This window comes from Oratosquilla oratoria, chromosome 12, assembly GCF_046742065.1.
Source record: "Oratosquilla oratoria isolate Oo_2021 chromosome 12, ASM4674206v1, whole genome shotgun sequence".
Classification (NCBI taxonomy): domain Eukaryota; kingdom Metazoa; phylum Arthropoda; class Malacostraca; order Stomatopoda; family Squillidae; genus Oratosquilla; species Oratosquilla oratoria.
The window spans coordinates 2096301-2115734 of NC_134788.1; the positions used below are offsets into that span (position 1 = coordinate 2096301).

The following is a 19434-nucleotide window of genomic DNA, read 5'->3' on the forward strand; positions in this document are numbered from 1 at the left end:
AGTGTATTACTATACTAGTACTAATGTACTACTAGTAGGAAGTCACTAGTATTAGTAGACTAGTGCACTAGTATACTGTTACTGGTATTCTAGTACCCTAGTATTGGTACACTAGTAAAAGTGCAATTATACAGTAGTATTAGTACACTGGTATATTAGTATAAGTACACTAGAATACTAGTACTATTACAGGTACACTAGTATTAGTGCAGTAGTACTAGTGTACTATCATACAATTACTAGTGTATTTGTGCATAGTATTAGTGGAATAGTAACAGTGGCCTAGTAGTGTATTAGTACTAGTGGACTAGTATTAGTTTACTAGTGGACTAGTACCAGTGTACTAATGGACCAGTACTAGAAGACTAGTAATAGTGTACTAGAGGACTTGTATAATACTGTAGTATCAGTGACACTACTTCTATACTAGTGCAGTACTAGTGGACTAGTAATAATGTGCTAGCTGTTAGTGCTAGTGCACTAATGGACTAGTAGTGTAATAGTGGACAATTATTAGTGTACTAGTATTAGTGTACGACTGTAGGTGTACTAGTACTAGTTTACTAAATGTAGTGTATTAGTGTACTACTATTTCTGTACTAGTGTATAATCACTAATGTACTGGTGTAAGATTTACACTATTTAAGTACTAGTACTAATGTAATAGTATACTTATACTACTGTACTAGTGTACTATTTCTTGTGTATTAGTACCATTAGGTTAGTACTAGTGTATCAATAGTGTACTGGTACTAGTGTACTAGTATATTGTAGTAGTACCAGTGTACCATTGTGCTAATACTAGTATACTGTTGTACTAACATTACTGTACTATTATACTAGTACTAGTGTATACGGCCCATATACACGACGAGTAATATAACCCCAGTCATATAACCCACTCCTTAACTCACTGTCCACCACGGGCATTAATCGCTGAGTCAAACATCACGAGGCCCAGTGGAACCCACAAATCGCTGAGTCAATCCTTTGGCTTCGCGACAACACCGTCGACCACCAAACACACAAACGAACACACGCGATCAATCTAGTAGCCACCCAGTACTGACATACGATATTACGTATACTGACGGTCCTCCCCTGGATATATAATTAACATGTATGATAGTAGACAACAATACATAATCAATGCAGTTGCACCACCCATGTGAGACAACGGACCTTCTCGAAATTAATGTAAATCTGAAGACTAAACCCAACACGAGAAAGTGTTGAGGTTGGCACTTCCGGCCAATGACCACCAGGGTAGGTGGCCGAGAGCGTCAGTTGGGACGATGACGGGTGTTGTGCAACAAGAGGTGTGATAAACAGTTATCTATGTAACCGATATTGTATCGTTCTGTTTAACAGTTGACAGTGTATATACCATAACTGTGAAACCTGAAGGCTTTGAATAAAGGGGTATAAACTTAATACGAGTTTACACAAACCAGTACCCCGTACCTAGTGAACGATACACTAGTGAATTCTTTTATTAGTACTAGTGTATTAATGTACTAGCACTAGTGTACTACTAATGTACTAGTAGTGTACTATTATTAGTGTACAAATACTAGTACTAGTAAATTAATACTAGTGTACTAGTACTACTCTATCAGCAGATGTACCAGTTTTAATATACTAGTGTACTAGTACTACTGTACAAATATACTAATGTAGTAGTACACTAATACTAGTGCACTAGCACTGGTGTATCAGTGTACTTGTACTAGTGCACTATTGTACAAAGTGTAGTAGTAATTGTGTACTAGTTCTAGTGTACTTGTGTACCAGAACTAGTGTACTAGAGTACCTGCACTAGTGTACAAGTTCTAGTGTACTAATGTACTAGATCTAGTAGTATCACTAGTGCACTAGTACTAGTGATGAGTACCTGTTTTGTACTAAATTACAAGTGTATTAGTACTAGTATACTAGGGTAGTATTATTTTATTAGTGAGTACCAGGTTTGTACTAAATTACATGTGTATTAGTACTAGTATACTAGTGTAGTAGTATTTCATTAGTGCACTAGTATTAGAGTATCAATGTGTACTATTGTACTATTACTAGTGTATTAGATTGATACTAGTGTACTAGTACTAGTGTTTTAGTGTAATAATATAACAGTATTAATGTACTGGTGTACCTGTACTAGTATACTAGTCTGAGTGTTCTATTGTACTTACACTAATGTTGTACTAGCTCACTACTACAGCACATAAGTATACTAGCACACAAGTGCACTATTATTATATAAGTACACCAGAACGTAAGTACACTAGCACATTAGCGTATAAGTACTCTCGCACACTAACACAAAAGTAAACTAGCGCATTATTACACTAGAACGTAAGTACACTAGCACATAAGAAACTACCACTAGTACAATAGCACTAGTACGCAACTGTACTAACACACTAGTACACAAGTACACTAGGACACTTTGACACTAGCACACAAGGACGCTAACACACTTGTACTTGTGTACTACCGTGCTAGTGGACTAGTGTATTGTGTACTAGTGCATTTATGTACTACTGTGATAGCGTATTGTGTACTAGTTTACAAGTGTACTTATGTACTAGTGTGCTATTGTACTGAGAGTGTGTGCATAAGTGTGCTTCTATACTAGTGTCTATGTTCTTGTCGACTAGTGTGCAGTATATTTCTGTGCTAGTGTATTTGTTCACTAGTGTACTAGTGTATTTGTATACTAGTGTACTGGTGTACTTGTGTGCTAGTATGTACAGTAGCGGCCAAAATAAAAGGGTAAGTGAAAGCATATGTATTCAAATGCATATATTGAAATTAATACCCTACACAAGAACTTCATATTTTGTATACAATTAGATATACGTACATTATATCTATATTTTTTGGAAATTTGAAGCTTATGCAACTGATACAAAGAAAGTTAGTAATTAATAAAGAAAAGAGTGTGTAATTTCTTGCGGTCAAAAGTTAAGGGTATCTTAGAAAAAATGACTGTCTATGCTTTACAAGACTCTCAAATCAGAACCGCAACATAAAATTAGCGTTTATAATATTGGAACCTCAAACTTATAAACATGGCTGCTGATAAACGACGTCCGGTGTCTTCTCAAGATAAACAGAGGATTGTTGATCTTCACAAAGATGGACATTCAAATGGAGTCATAGCAGAGAGGATAGGAAGGTCTGTGAGTGTGGTGCAACGTACTGTAGCTCAATATAAATCAAAAGGATCAATAATTTCACCACCTAAAACTGGTAGACCACGCAAAACCTCAGTTAAGCAGGACCGTCTTATGGGATGGTTGTCCCGGAAGGATAGATTCAAGAGCGCTGCAGAGATATCCCGTGAGTTAAATGCATCTGATGACTGCGATGTGTCACGTAAAGCAGTGTCTCGGAGATTATTAAGTGCTGGTTTGAATGCCCGAGTCCCTGCATCCAAACCATTGATATCCAAGAAGAAACAAAAAGCCCGCCTGAAGTTTTGTATTGAACATGTTGTCTGGACGGAAGATCAGTGGTCAAGCGTTTATTTCAGTGATGAATCTAAGTTTAATTGACTTGGTTCAGATGGCAGGAATTATGTCCGACGAACGACTGGCGAAAGATTGTCAGTTAAACGTGTGAAGAAAACTGTGAAACACGGCGGAGGAAGTGTGATGGTGTGGGGGATCATCTCTGCTGCTGGTACTGGCCCTCTTGTTCGCTTGCATGGGAAGATCAACGGAGAGGTGTATAAATAGATTCTTCGACAGCATGCCCTTCCATATTTGAGATCTTCAGGGGTTCAATGTCCCATATTCATGCAAGATAATGCTCCTTGCCACACTTACAAGAAGGTCAAATCATTCTTTACTGAAGAAGAACTTTATGTGATGGACTGGCCTGCTCAAAGCCCGGATTTAAATCCAATAGAAAATGTTTGGAAAATAATTGGTGAACGGGCACAGCGAAAAGATAAAAAAAATCAAGATGAACTCTGGAAGTTCTTGGAATTTGAATGGAGCACTGTTACTCCATCATTTTGTGGGAAATTGATAAATTCATGTAGCAACAGGTGTCAGGTGATTGACAATAAAGGATTGTTCACCAAATATTAATGTTATTGCTATTTATCTTTTAAAATAAGTTGAATTTCGTTATTTTCTAAGCTACCCTTAACTTTTGACCGCAAGAAGTTACACTCTTTTCTTTATTAATTACTAACTTTCTTTGTATGAGCTTCAAATTTTCAAGTAATATAGATATAATGTATATCTAATTGTATACAAAATATGAAGTTCTTGTGTAGGGTATTAATTTCAATATATGCATTTGAATACATATGCTTTCACTTACCCTTATATTTTGGCCGCTACTGTATGTGCTAGTAAACTTGTGTACTTCTCTACTAGTGTGCTAGTGCATTATGCTAGTTTGCTAGTGTATTTCTGTCCTAGTTATATAGTGTATTTATGTGCTAGTGTACTTCTATAGTAGTGTGCTAGTGCTTTATGCTAGTTTGCTGGTGTGTTTCTGTCCTAGTGTTAGTGTATTTATGTGCTGGTGTACTTGTGTACTAGTGTTCTATTCTGCTAGTATACTCGTGTGCTAGTGTACTAGTGCACTTGTGTGCTAGTGTACTTGTACCATTGGTGGTTTACTTACGTGCTGGTGTACTAGTGTTTACTAGTATACTAGTGCTAATGTACTTACGTGCTAGTATACTTGTGTTAATATAATACTAGTGTCCTTATGTGCTAGTGTATCATTATGACAGAAAATTTTGAAAGTAATAAGAATATGTTTTGGAAAGAAATTAAGAGAGGAAGAGGAGGCGAATCAAGTAGAGAAGAAAAGGTAAAAGGTGCAGATGGAGAGATGATAATGGAAGAGAAGGCAGTGAGAGGAAGGTGGGCAGAGTATTTTAGGGAGTTGCTAAATGCGAAGGAGGATAGGGAGGGAAAGATAGCTGCAGTGGCAAGTGCTAAGAAAATGACCGTGATGAACGAGGAAAATGGAGGAGAATTAGAGATGGATGAAGTGAAGGCAGTTGTTAAGATGATGAAAGCAGGTAAGGCACCTGGTCTGGATGGATGCCATGCAGAATGTCTGAAAAAGGGAGGTGCAGTGATGGTGGACTGGCTGGTGAGGTTACTTAATGTTTGCTGCAGAGAGGGTGGAGTGCCGGAGGACTGGAGGAGTGCCTGTATAGTTCCACTTTACAAGGGAAAAAGGGGCAAGTGTGAATGTAGTAGTTTCAGAGGAATTAGCTTAAGTGTAGTTGGGAAGGCTTATGGGAGGATCTTGATTGAAAGGATTAGGAGAGGAACAGAGGGAGTAGTTGGTGAGGAACAGTGTGGATTTAGGACAGGTAGGGGTTGTGTAGATCAGATCTTTGTGGTAAGACAGATATGTGAGAAAGCTACAGGAAAAATGTAATGATGTTTTTTGGGCTTTTATGGATCTGGAAAAGGCTTATGACAGGGTAGACAGGAAGGCACTGTGGGAGGTACTGCAGATATATGGGATAGGAGGAAAGCTGTTAAGAGCAGTCAGGAGTTTTTACGAGAGTAGTAGAGCTTGTGTTAGGATTAGAAATGGAGAGAGTGAATGGTTTGAGGTAAAGGTGGGACTTTGTCAGGGATGTGTTATGTCACCCTGGCTGTTCAATCTTTACATGGATGGGGTGGTGCGAGAGGTGAATGCAAGGGTAGTGGGTCAGGGGTTGGAGATGGTTAAAGAAAAAGGAGAAAATTGGGTAATAAGCCAGTTGTTGTTTGCTGACGACACTGCGGTTGTAGCGGGATCAGAGGAGGTGGAAGGAGTGAATATGGGGGGGCGTCCTTGGATGGAGTGAAAGGGGCATTACAAAAGAGAGGAATGTCTGTGGAGGAAGGACGGGAGAGGACAGAAGATACGGGTGAATGGAGAGGGATTGGGTATAGATGATGCCGAAATGCATGAGGGGGAGTGGGTGGGGGATGAGGAAGTATGTATGAGAAAAAAATTGACACAGCCCGAAGGGATTTCTCCCCGTCTTCTCCTTTTCTGCATGAGGGGACGGAGAAGGGGGGTTGGCGAATTTATGAAGCGGCCTTGCTGTGGATGTGCTGTGTCTTGCGACACTGCTTCTGACCTAAGGCGGTGGACGGGATGCAGGGATGACCCGTCATCCAGGAGGTGCCAAGATAAGAGGGAGAGTGGAATATATGGGAAATAGAATGGGTGGCAGTGGTTTCTGTGCATTTTTCTTTCTGGCTACCCCCCGTGTAAGGCGAAAAAGCCTTTGGTATATGTATTTATCATTACTATACATTTTTGTTTGCATCCGACCTAGTTATGGACCAAAAGGCCTCATGCCGGCATGCTCCGCCTTTCTAATCTTTTGTTAGAAACCCTTGGGGTTCGATGTCACTTCTCTGGCAACGAGTAATACTGTTGTATAACGCGAGTATGGCGATGCATCATCGTGCATCAGGCAGCTGATGCTTCCCGCGATCATTTGACTCGTACCGAAGAGGTTAATGGAAAAATACCACAACAGATAACATTTTTTAAATGTTTTAACATAACTCTTTTTATATCACACATACAACATAAGAACATAAGAATAAAGGAGACTGCAAGAGACCATAAGGCCTACACTAGGCAGCTCCGTAAAAACCATCACATTTTTTTATTTTATATAGTACATACAAGAAATACAGGCGTATATGTCAAAAGTGCAAATCTCGATATAATAGGAATAACCGAGACATGGTGGAGACTTTGAAGCTGAATTTGAAATTGTGGGATTGCAACACTTTCATCAAGATATAAGTCACAAGAAAGGTGGGGGTGTTCTGTTGTGCGTTAGGACCAATGTCCATGCTTCTGTTCTAAAGTGAAACAGGATGCATATGATAGTTCGTGGGTTGAACTAATCCACACAAATAAACAAAAATGAATGTAGGTGCAATATATAGGCCAAAGTCATTATCATCAGCAGACGAGAAGCTGTTGTTTCAAGAACTGTCTAGTTTCTGCAACCGGGACTTTATTCATAATGGGTGATATCAATTGTATTAGCATTGACTGGATGACCCTACACGGCCATATAGGTAGTCGCTTGATGGATTTTCTCGCTGACAAATACTTAATTCAACATGCAAAAGAGCCAACAAGACATGGAAACTTACTCGATCTATTGATCACTAGCCGCGAAAGCACGATAACCGATGTACAAGTCTGTGAAGCTATTGCACATAGCGCTCAGAGAAGTTTTTCGTGAAAAATATCTATTGCACTGGTTTCACCTCCCCTTGTCACCACTGTCACTTAAATTTGACTTGTAATATCACTCGTCTCAAGGCCCCTTGCCTCTCGTTACGTGAGTTTCACTAATATTCAAGTTCCTCTTAAGCAGTAGGCCCAATGCCTTCTTTTTCCTGTAGTCTCACTATTTTCTAGGCCCCATGCCTATTCCTCTCGTCCTTTGGGTTAATAAAAGGGTGGTGAATTTTCTTTCTTCTTTCACTGTAATTTCACCTTCTGCTTACACTCGGGATCTCTTTCTCTCGTCTCTACATCGTCTCCTGATCCTCTCTCGACACCCCCTCTATATCTTCTCTCTAGAACGTCTGACGAGATCCCCTATCCTACGCTAAGTTATCTTCGTCTGACGTCACTAATTTTTCTAATCCAATCTCCGGTGACTTCTGAAGTAAATGTCACTCCTTATGGGCGTGACTTTGAATTCATGCACCAATAGTTTTTTTCTCCTTCTCCACCTTGCACCAATCCGGAAAGCTATTACAATGCCACTAGCGATATTGTTTATCTCAGCATTAGTCAAACGAAGCTAGCCTGCGCTTACAAAGTTATGATTACATAATCGATTATAAAAACAGTCACCACCGTCGGTGTGTTTACATAGACAAAACGTCGCCCTCACATAGACATAACATCTCCCTCGAGCAGGCGTCGAGTCTGAATTATTCTAATACCCTAGCTCATTTCCATTCGTACACTACCGGCCTCTTACAACTGGTCACACTGCAATGGGTTCTCTCCTGTATGGGTCATCATGTGACGTGACGTTTGAGAAGATCCTTACGTGAAAAAAAGCTTTATTGCACAGGCCACATTGGAATGTCTTCTCTTCAGCGTGGGTAGTCATGTGATTTTTGAGAACACCCTTTTGTGAGAAAGCGGAATCACACATGTCACACTACAGCGGATTATCTCCTGTGTGACTCATCATGTGACGTTTGAGGTAACCCTTTTGTGAGAAAACTGAATCACACGTATCACACTGGAATGGCTTCTCACCTGGGCGGGTCATCATGTGACTTTCGAGATTACCCTTTTGCGAGAAAGCGGAATCACACATGCCACACTGGAATGCCTTCTCTCCAGTGTGGGTCATCAAGTGATCTTTGAGATTACGCTTTCGTGAGAAAGCGGAATCACACATGTCACACTGGAATGGCTTCTCCTGTGTGTCATCATGTGACTTTTGAGATGACCCTTTTGTGAGAAAGCGGAATCACACATGCCACACTGGAATGGCTTCTCTCCTGTGTGGGTCATCATGTGACGTTTGAGATCACCCTTTTGTGAGAAAGCGGAATCACACATGTCACACTGGAACGGCTTCTCTCCTGTGTGGGTCATCATGTGACTTTTGAGGTGACCCTTATGTGAGAAAGCGGAATCACACATGCCACACTGGAATGGCTTCTCTCCTGTGTGGGTCATCATGTGATCTTTGAGATGACCCTTTCGTGAGAAAGCGGAATCACACATGCCACACTGGAATGGCTTCTCTCCTGTGTGGGTCATCATGTGACGTTTAAGAGCATCCTTTAGTGAGAAAGCAGAATCACACAAGTCACACTGGAATGGCTTCTCTCCTGGGTGGGTCATCATGTGACTTTCGAGATTACCCTTTTGTGAGAAAGCGGAACCACACAAGTCACACTGGAATGGCTTCTTTCCTGTGTGGGTCATCATGTGATGTTTGAGATGACCCTTTTGTGAAAAAGCGGAATCACATATGCCACACTGAAATGGTTTCTCTCCTGTGTGGGTCATCATGTGACTTTTGAGTTGACCCTTTTGTGAGAAAGAGGAATTACACAGGTCACACTGGAATGGCTTCTCTCCTGTGTGGGTCATCATGTGACGTTTGAGATGACCCTTTCGTGAGAAAGCGGAATCACACATGTCACACTGGAATGGCTTCTCTCCTGTGTGGGTCATCATGTGATGTTTGAGATTACCCTTTCGTGAGAAAGCGGAACCACACATGCCACACTGGAATGGCTTCTTTCCTGTGTGGATCATTATATGATGTTTGAGATTAACCTTTAGTGAGAAAGCGGAATCACACATGTCACATTGGAATGGCTTCTCTCCTGTGTGGGTCATCATGTGACATCTGAGATCACGCTTTTGTGAGAAAGCGGAATCACACATATCACATTGGAATGGCTTCTCTCCTGTGTGGCTCATCATGTGACGTTTGAGAACACGCTTTTGTGAGAAAGCGGAATCACACATGTCACACTGGAATGGTTTCTCTCCTGTGTGGGTCATCATGTGACGTTTGAGACTACCCTTTTTTGAGAAAGCGGAATCGCACATGCCACACTGGAATGGCTTCTCTCCTGTGTGGATCATCATATGATCTTTGAGATTATGCTTTAGTGAGAAAGCAGAATCACACATGTCACACTGAAATGGCTTCTCTCCTGTGTGGGTCATCATATGACATCTGAGATTACGCTTTTGTGAGAAAGCAGAATCACACAAGTCACACTGGAAAGGCCTCTCTACTATGTGGGTCATCATGTGATATATGTGACAATCTTTGGTAAAATATGGGTCACACTAGAAAGGCTTCTCTCCTGTGTGAGCCATCACATGATGTTTAAGATGAGTTGTGAGATAGCCGAGCTATCGATGATACATCTGGTTTTCTTTGTTGATACCTTTCTGAAAAAAAGAGATTAACTTATAGAAATATGTAATAGTAGGACTGTTGGTGTTTTGCACACAAACCAAATCATACATGCCATCCTCTATTATACGAATAATTTGCCTAAAAACACACAGTAAAATCGATTATCAAAATGGTCAACTGGTCATTATAGTGGTGTTTGCTTTGTTAGCCTAGTTGTGGGTTGAAATTCTATACTTCTCTCCTACTCAAAGGAGTAATTATTAATTACCTACGATGCACCTCGTAGAGGGAACGTCACCTGCATGGAGGGGGGGGGGATGTTAGGGTAGACTCAACCCTGCCCTTCAATCAACCAGTACTAAAACAAACTTTTAAGATCATCTTATCGACTAACTGTTTATGTCTATAGTAATTGCATGTCTGACATGAGAGAATGTAAACACTGAACACATTTGATACGTCACCTTATCTATATCTACCAATTTAGCAGCGGCGATCAGAACCAATGAAAAACTATACCATTTGAAGCAACCTTTAACGCAGAGGCACACTACTTGCTTTGCTGTCAAAATCTTGCGCACGTCACATAGGGAGTGTTTTGCAGATGACTTTTTGGGCTATCGGCAAACAAAAAGGAAGACAAAGCGTCCCGCCGAGCTTTCTCCTATGTTAACAAAGGAATAAATACAATAAAATGCAATTTGTACAAGTGAAATACACACTTGCACGAAAAAAGGAAATAAATTAAATCACGTTCATACAAACTGTGACCTTCGTTCACCTTGTACTCTCTCACTTTATCTTTTTCTGTCATTGTGTTCCTAGTGCCCAGGTATACTGGATTTAAGTCTATGCACCTATTTACGCTAATTTCTTTTGTCGCCCACACTTCTATGAATAATCTCCTTATCTTCGAGTTGCCTCTGTGCACCACTGTCGCTCCTTCCCAGTCTACGTTGTGCTGTAGTTCGTTCATGTGTTTATAAAGTGCTGGGGCTGCATCTTTCCGTTTAACTGCCCGTTTATGTTCTTCAATTCTAGTGGCGAGCTTCTTATACGTTTCTCCTATGTAATCTGCATCACAATCCAAACATCCAATGCGGTACACTACGCCCGCCTGCTGAGTGGGTGCTTCCATGTCCCACCCCTGCACCAAACCACTTCAAGTTCAAAGGACTACGAAGGAGAAGCATACAGACAGGAGACCTTTTGGTCCATAACTCGGTCGGATGAGAAAAAAAACATAGATAAATAGGTAAAGTTAGATTATAACCTATCAGGTAAATAGTAAATAATAAATGGACAGATAAATAATAATAAACAAATTGAGAAATAACAACCAATAGTGTGAAAAAATGTCACTTTTAATGTTGTCAATTCCCTTCAGAATCTTAGACCTGCATCAAGTCACCTGAGTCTACGCTTTTTAGGGAAAATAGATTCATATGTCTTAATTGATTTTTGTATGTTTCCTTTTTGATATTTGGAATCAGTTTTGTGGCTCGCCGTTGTACTTTTTCCAATCTGTCAATTCCTTCAATGAAAGTCGGTGACCATATGGAAACGGCATATTCCAATTGTGGTTGAAGTCATAAGACACGCAATCAGTTCTGGAATCTTGTTTGCTTTCTCAGAGGCTGAAATATACTGTTTAGATGATTTGAGATCGTTACTGATAATTAGCCCGAGATCCTTTTCACTATCCACTTTTGTTAACGAATCTATAAAAAAAGAAAAACTTGTAATCGTACTTACTGTTATTTTTACCTTTGTGCATAACCTTGCATTTGTGTAAAATTCCATTAGCCACTTTTCAGACCATTAGTTTAAGTGATCATTTGCCATTCCACAGTTTTGTATCACCAGCAAATTTGGACACGATAGATTTCAGTACGTGGTCTATATCATTGACATATACTATGAATAGAAGTGGCCAAAGAATGGAACCCTGAGGAACTCCACTTTGTAAAAACATCTTTGCCTCTGCGAGTTCGGTGGATTATATCAGAAGCATAAAGGTCATGACGCCTAGAAAAGAGAAACCAAGTATCAAGAAAGTGGTATCCCAGTTGCTTTGAACTGTGATATCCTCTCATTGATCCTTATGGTTTTAACACAGGCTTTACTACTCTTGTAAAAAAAGAAAAAAAAAAAAAATCTTGACTGCTGTTAACAGCTTTCCTCCTATCCCATACATCTGTAAAACCTCCCACAGTGCCTTTCCGTCTACCCTGTCAAAGCCCTTTTCCAAATACTGAAAGGTCCAAAATCATCTTAACCCTTTGCTAAAGCTTCCTCACATATCCATCTTACCACGAAAATCAGACTTTGCACATCATGTAAACGCTCTCAATGAGCAGACGCTAAGTCATCGACTTGAACCCAAGTTGCTGGTTCCTTCTGAGATTTTGATTTCTAATACAAAGGATTACAAAGGCAAAGCATGCCGACAGGAGACCTTTTGATCCATATCTAGGTCGGATGAAAAAAAAAAAAAAAAAAAAAAAAAAAAAAAAATCATATTAATAATAAATTAAAACTATAACAATGTAAATAACAATTAAAATACATAAATAAATGCATTGGTATAGTTGAATAACAAACAGGTAAATAGTAAATGATAATAAAATGACATATAACTAATAATAAATGAAAATCAGACAGACAAATTATAACAAAACAAAAACAAATAATATAACATAAATTATAATAATTACAGCATCTTACTTAGGTATTTATCTAAATGATTCTTAAAGCTTCGAACTGAACTACATTGCACTACCTGTGCAGGAAGTTTATTCCATTCATTAACTACACGGTTGGCAAAGTTGTTTCTACCTACTTCCAAATTGAATCTATTTCCGGACAGTTTGAGACCATTGTTTCTTGTCTGATTCTCATTCAATGTGAAAATTTTGTCACTTTTGATGTTGTCAATTCCCTTTAAAATCTTAAAGACCTGTATCAAGTCACCTCTGAGTCTACGCTTTTTTAGGGAAAACAGATTCATGTGCTTAAGTCGATTTTCGTATGATTTATTTTTGATATTTGGAATCAGTTTTGTGGCTCGCCGTTGTACTTTTTCCAGTCTGTCAATGTCTTTAGTGAGATTCGGTGACCATACGGAAACAGCATATTCCAAATGTGGACGAACTAACGATTTATATAGCTTGTTAATGAGTGATGGACTTTTGAAATCAAAAGATCGCGCAATCAATCCCAGAATCTTATTTGCTTTCTCAGAGGCTGAAATACACTGCTTGGATGATTTGAGGTCGTTACTGATAATTACGCCGAGATCTTTTTCACTATCCACTTTTGTTAACGAATTTCCAAATAACTTGTAATCGTACTTGCTGTTATTTTTACCTATGTGCATTACCTTGCATTTACTTGTGTTAAATTTCATTAGCCACTTTTCAGACCATTGCTGTAATTTATCTAAATCTTCTTGAATATCTAATTGGTTTGAGTGATCATTTGCCACTCCGCACAGTTTTGTATCATCAGCAAATTTGGAAACAGTAGATTTTAGTCCATGGTCTATATCATTTATATATACTATGAATAAAAGTGGCCCAAGAACGGAACCCTGAGGAACTCCACTTGCAACACTTTTCCATCCAGAAGTTTTTCCATTTAAAACAACTCTCTGTTTTCGACCTTTCAACCAATTACTAGTCCAACCTAATAGGCTACCACTTATTCCATGCAAAGCTAATTTAGTAAGAAGTCTTTCGTGTGGGACGGTATCAAAAGCTTTTGCAAAGTCTAGATATATTAAATCTATATTGTTTCTTTTGTCAAAATTCGAGACAACTGTGTTGTAGAATTCGAGTAAGTTAGTCACGCAAGAACGTTTCCGTCTGAAACCATGTTGGCTATCATTTATCAAACGGTTACTTTCTAAATGATATTCGATAGCATCTCTGATGATAGTTTCCATTATTTTTCCTACGATCGAAGTCAAACTAATAGGCCTATAGTTATTTGGTTTCTTTTTGCCACCTTTTTTGAATATGGGAGTAACGTTAGCTAGCTTCCATTCTCTTGGGACATCTCCGGATATGATGGATTTCTTGAAAATAATTTCTAATGGAACAACAATCTCATTTTTCATTTCCTTTAAGATTCTTGGATGCCAACCGTCAGGCCCTGGTGTTTTATTAACTTTGAGTTTGTCTATACACCTTTTAATTGTTTCTTTTGTTATATTTACCGTAGTGAGTAAGTTTACCCCAGACTTTTCACAGGTTTCAGTTTGGAATTCACTTTGAGGTGTTTCGTTTACGAATACCGAGCTAAAATAATTGTTTAAGAGATTACACATTCCTTCATTTGAATATTCAAGTTGACCGTCAGCAGATAATAGTGGACCAATGTGATTCCTAACAACCTTTTTATCTCTAATGTAACTATAGAATTCTTTGGGATTCTCTTTGGATTTCTCAGCGATGTTCATTTCGTATTGTCGTTTTCTTTTTCTTATTGTCTTTTTTAAATCTCTCTGTATTGATACATAACTTTCATAGTCATTAGATGCACCCGAGCACTTATATTTCTTATAAGCCTGTCTCTTTTTAGCAATACTTTTTTCAGTTTCTTTGTCGAGCCACTTTGGGCGAGCCTGATTTGGGGGACGTCTGTCCTTAAAAGGAATGTAAGTTTGAATCATCTTAGTGAGCGTATTTTGAAATATTTCCCACATCTGATCTACAGGCCTTTCGTTTAATTTTTCCTCCCAATCTGTAAGCTGAAGCTCCTGACGTAGTTCTATGAACTGAGCTTTACTGAAATCGGGTATTTTAGAAGCACAAGTATCTATTCTAAAATTGTTTAGGAGTTTGAATCTGACTAAGTTGTGATCGCTATTTGCAACAGATTCACCGACTTCTACATCAGTTGCCATGCTTTCGCGGCTAGTGATCAATAAATCGAGTAAGTTTCCATATCTTGTGGGCTCTTTTACATGCTGAATTAAGTAATTGTCACCAAGAAAATCAATCAAGCGACTACCTATATGGCCATGTTCAAGGGTCATCCAGTCAATGTCAGTAAAATTGAAATCACCCATTATCAATAAATCCCGGTTGCAGAAACTAGACAGTTCTTGAAATAACAGTTTGTCGTCTGCTAATGATAATGTCTTTGGCCTATATATTACACCTATATTCATTTTATGTCCATTTGTTTGGGTTAACTCAACCCACAAACTGTCATATGCATCCTGTTTCACTTTCTCTAAAACACAAGCATGAACATTGTTTTTAACGTACAATAGAACACCCCCACCTTTCTTGTGGTTTCTATCCTGATGAAAGTGTTTAAATCCCGCAATATTAAATTCAGCTTCGAACTCTGTACCATTTAACCATGTCTCAGTTATTCCTATCATATCGAGATTTTCGCTTTTGACATACGCCTGTATTTCTTGAAATTTGTTTCTAATACTACGAGCATTAAAGTACATGGTTTTAAGAAACTCCTGATTATTTCTTTTTGACACATTTTGAGTTTCAATATCATGTCTTATATTATCATTTTGTTTTTTATTTATGCCTTGCTCTATATTATTATTATTTGGTCCTTCATTGACATTCAATGCCTCATTAACATTTCTCCTATCAAAATTAACATTTCCCCCATCACGGACATCTGGTCGATTACGGTCATCCGATCTATTTTGTACATTTTGTCCCCCTACGTCACCGTGATTCACGCCGGTCTCCCGTCGTTCAGTGACATTATGTCCGGCATCCCTTTCTAAAATTATATTTTGTCCTCCAGTGACATTATATCCTACCGTGATATTTTTTCCTCCACTATAAGATATAGAAGATTACATTTTCATTCTCCTTGACAAAAGACTATAACTAAAAGAAGCGAGTCGCCATTTCCACAAGTGAGTACCCCAAGGGCGGTAACAGCGGCAACGAGTAGCGGCACCGAGGGAAAGAACGCACGCAAATAAAACATCTCCGAAGAGAAGCACTCAACGCACGCAACTAAAACATCTCCGAAGAGGAACCTTTAACGTACGCAACTAGAACGGACGTAATTTAACGCACGCAACAATAACGTCTCCAGAGAGAAGCACTCAACGCACGCAACCAAAGACTACACCTAAAGAACTTCGTGCAACATACATGCTTGCTCAGGTATTGGTGCAGCCAAACACTCATCGTACGTAGCGTCTTTGAAGAACTAAACAAGATAATTTGTCTACAACGAAAATGCAAGCAACTACTCACGAACTTCAAGCAACAGACGGGACCACGTAGTGCACGTAAATCCCCATCCTGGTACGAGGACGAGCTACTTTGCATCACCTTTGTTAAAGCCTTTGATCCACTTGAACACCTCTATTAGATCACCCCGCACTCCGCGTTTTTCCAGAGAGTTCAAGTTAAGGTGCATAAGCCTCTCGTAAGACAAATTTCTGAATACATGTATCATTTTGGCCATTCTTCTCTGTACTGATTCTAGTGAATTGATGTCCGTTTTGTAGGACGGAGATCAAAACTGTACCGCATAGTCAAGGATGGGTCTACCACTAGATACATACATACATATACCAAGGCCTTTCCCCCTTACAAGGGAGGAGGTAGCCAAAAAGGAAAAGGCATAAAATCATTTACACCCATTCCATCCCTGAATACACTCCACACCCCTCCACCCTCCCTCTTATCTTAGCACCTCATGGATGACGGGTCATCCCTGCACCTTGTCCACTGCCCTGGGTCAGAGGCAGTGTCGCAAGACACAGCACATCCACAGCAAGGCCGCTTCATTAAATCGGCGACCCCCCCTCTCCGTCCCCCCATGCATAAAAGGAGAAGACGGGGAGAGATCCCTTCGGGCTGCATCAAATTTTGCTCACACATACTACCTCACCCCCATCCCCCCACCCATTCCACCTCATGCATCACAACATCATCCATATACAACCATTCTCCATTCACCCGTCTTCTATCCTCTCCCGTCCTTCCTCAACAGACATTCCCCTCTTCCCCAAAGCCCCCTTCACCCCATCCATCCACCTCATCCTAGTACGTCCCCTCATGTTCACTCCCTCCACATCTGCCTTCCATACCTCTTTTACTGGTCTTTCTTCACTCATTCTTTCCATGTGTCCAAACCATCCTAATACTCTTTCATCAACCCTATCTCCCAACTCCCTTTCCATCCCCGTTCTCCTCCTCCTCATTTCTCACTGTAGCCTAGTAACCCCCATCATACTTCTCAGACACCTCATCTCAAGCACATTCAAGTTCCTTCTCTCTTCCTCTCTTATGTTCCATGTTTCTGCCCCATACAGTGCTGCTGGCACAATCACTCCTTCATACAGTCTCCTCTTAGCACCCATTCCCAAATTTCTATTCCTCATTACACTCTTCAATCCACCAAGGCATTTACTCGTTTCTCTCAATCTACATTCTACCTCCACCTTCACTCCACCCTTTCCTGCCACATTTGCACCCAAGTATCTAAAACTATCCACTTTCTCCAGTCGCTCTCCCTCAATGCTCACTTCCAGTCTACTGCCACTTTCACCCCTTGTACATCTCATCACCTTTCACCCACATTTATCTTTAGCTTTCTTCTATCACATACTCTCCCAAACTCTGTCACCAACTTCTTCAATCCCTCCTCTGATTCTGCCACAAGCACAGTGTCGTCCGCAAACAACAGCTGGCTCACCTCCCACTTTTCTCCATTTTCTTTAACCATCTCCAATCCCTGATCCACTACCCTTGCATTTACCTCTCGCACTACCCCATCCATGTATAAGTTGAACAGCCAGGGCCACATAACGCATCCTTGATGAAGTCCCACCTTTACTTTGAACGATTCACTCTTTCCATTTCTAATCCTGACACAAGCTCTACTACTCTCATAAAAACTCTTGACAGCTCCCAGAAGCATTCCTTCTATCCCATATAACTTCATAACCTCCCACAGTGCCTTTCTGTCTACCCTGTCATAAGCCTTTTCCAGACCCATAAAAACCAAAAAAACATTACTCCCCTTTCCTATAGCTGTCCTATAATCTGTCTTACCACAAAAATTTGATCTAAACAACCTCTACCCGTCCTAAATCCACACTGTTCCTCACCAATTACTACCTCTGTTCCTCTCCTAATCCTCTCAATCAATATCCTCCCATAAGCCTTCCCAACTACACTTAGCATGCTAATCCCTCTGAAACTACTACATTCACACTTGTCCCCTTTTCCCTTGTAAAGTGGAACTATACAGGCACTCCTCCAGTCCCCTGGCACACTACCCTCTCTCCAGCAAATATTAAATAACCTCACCAGCCAGTCCACCACCACTATACCTCCTTTTTTTTTAGACATTCTGCATGGCATCCATCCAGACCATGTGCTTTACCTGCTTTCATCCTTCCTTATTTCTCCTCCATTTTCCTCACTCATCACTCTCATTTTCTTAGCATTTCCCACTGCAACTATCTTTCCCTCCCTATCCTCCTTCACATTTAACAACTCCCTAAAATATTCTGCCCATTTTCCCCTTTCTGCCTTCTCTTCCATTATCATCTCTCCATCTGCACCTTTTACCTTTTCTTCTCTACTGGATTCGCCTCCTCTTCCTCTCTTAAATTCTTTCCAAAACATCTTTTTATTACTTTCAAAATTTTCTGTCATACTCTTACCCCACTTCACATCTGCTCCCCTCTTTACCTCCTTCATTTGCTTTATTTCTCTTTTCTTTTCTTTGTACCTCTCATATGACTCCCTTGTCCTATTTTGTAACCAATCTGTGAAAGCTCGCTTCTTCTCTTCTACAACCTTCTTTGTTTCCTCATCCCACCATTCACTACCCTTCCTTCTTGTTCCACACACCATCCTTGCACAAATTGTGACTCCCTCCTTGAACCATCCCCATTCCTCCACACCTAGCTCTACTCTATTCTTCACTCCCTCCCACTTCTCCTTCAGCTTCTTCTTGTACTCCTTCGCCTTCTCCTTTTCCTTTAAAGAGTTCACTCTAAGCACCTCCCTACCTTTTGTCCCTCTCCTCTTTCTCCATCTATCCTCCACTCTCAACTTACCTTCCACCAAAAAATGATCTGATATTCCCCCACCCTCTCCCTTTAGCACATGTAGTAAGGGGAGAGGGTGGTTATAACCAGGTTATAACCAGTAAAATGTTTAAAAGGTTGAAACTAGGAATAAAAATCTTGGAACCAATCCATTACTCATTGCAAGGACTAATAGAAAGTCAGTTAAAACATTAGATAAAACTGACTTTTATGTTATTTTGTATAAAAAAAAGAAGAAAAAACAAAACAAACAAAAACGAGCACTTGTACATTCTGGTGATAGTTGTAGAAGAATCGGTCTTCCCAGATCTATTGATAGGATCTGCAAGATTGAAAAAAGGAGGGCATGACAATATGTCAGGCTGAGTAAGGTATCTTAGTGAAATCACAGTTAACTACTTTAGGCTAGGCATGAAGAGAGATATCTACTTACATATTGACA

At 39.9% G+C, this 19434-nt stretch overlaps 1 protein-coding gene across 5 annotated transcripts in view; it reads right to left on the reverse strand.

Moving 5' to 3' along the window:
* Window positions 1-6524: 6524 nt before the first annotated feature.
* LOC143030905 (uncharacterized) overlaps window positions 6525-19434 on the reverse strand; it is a 159510-nt gene continuing 146600 nt past the window's right edge. For 4 of the 5 annotated variants that reach the window (XR_012966947.1, XR_012966944.1, XR_012966945.1 and 1 more), the window contains exons 2-3: window positions 8015-9957; window positions 6525-7274 (exon numbers count right to left, since the gene is read on the reverse strand). Coding sequence is in view for 1 of the 5 variants with exons in the window: in XM_076194146.1 (XP_076050261.1) it covers window positions 8386-9813 (1428 nt within the window). In the remaining 4 variants the exon portion in view is untranslated. Of the gene's footprint in view, window positions 9958-19434 lie in introns of all 5 variants that reach the window. The other variant, XM_076194146.1, reaches the window with a different exon arrangement.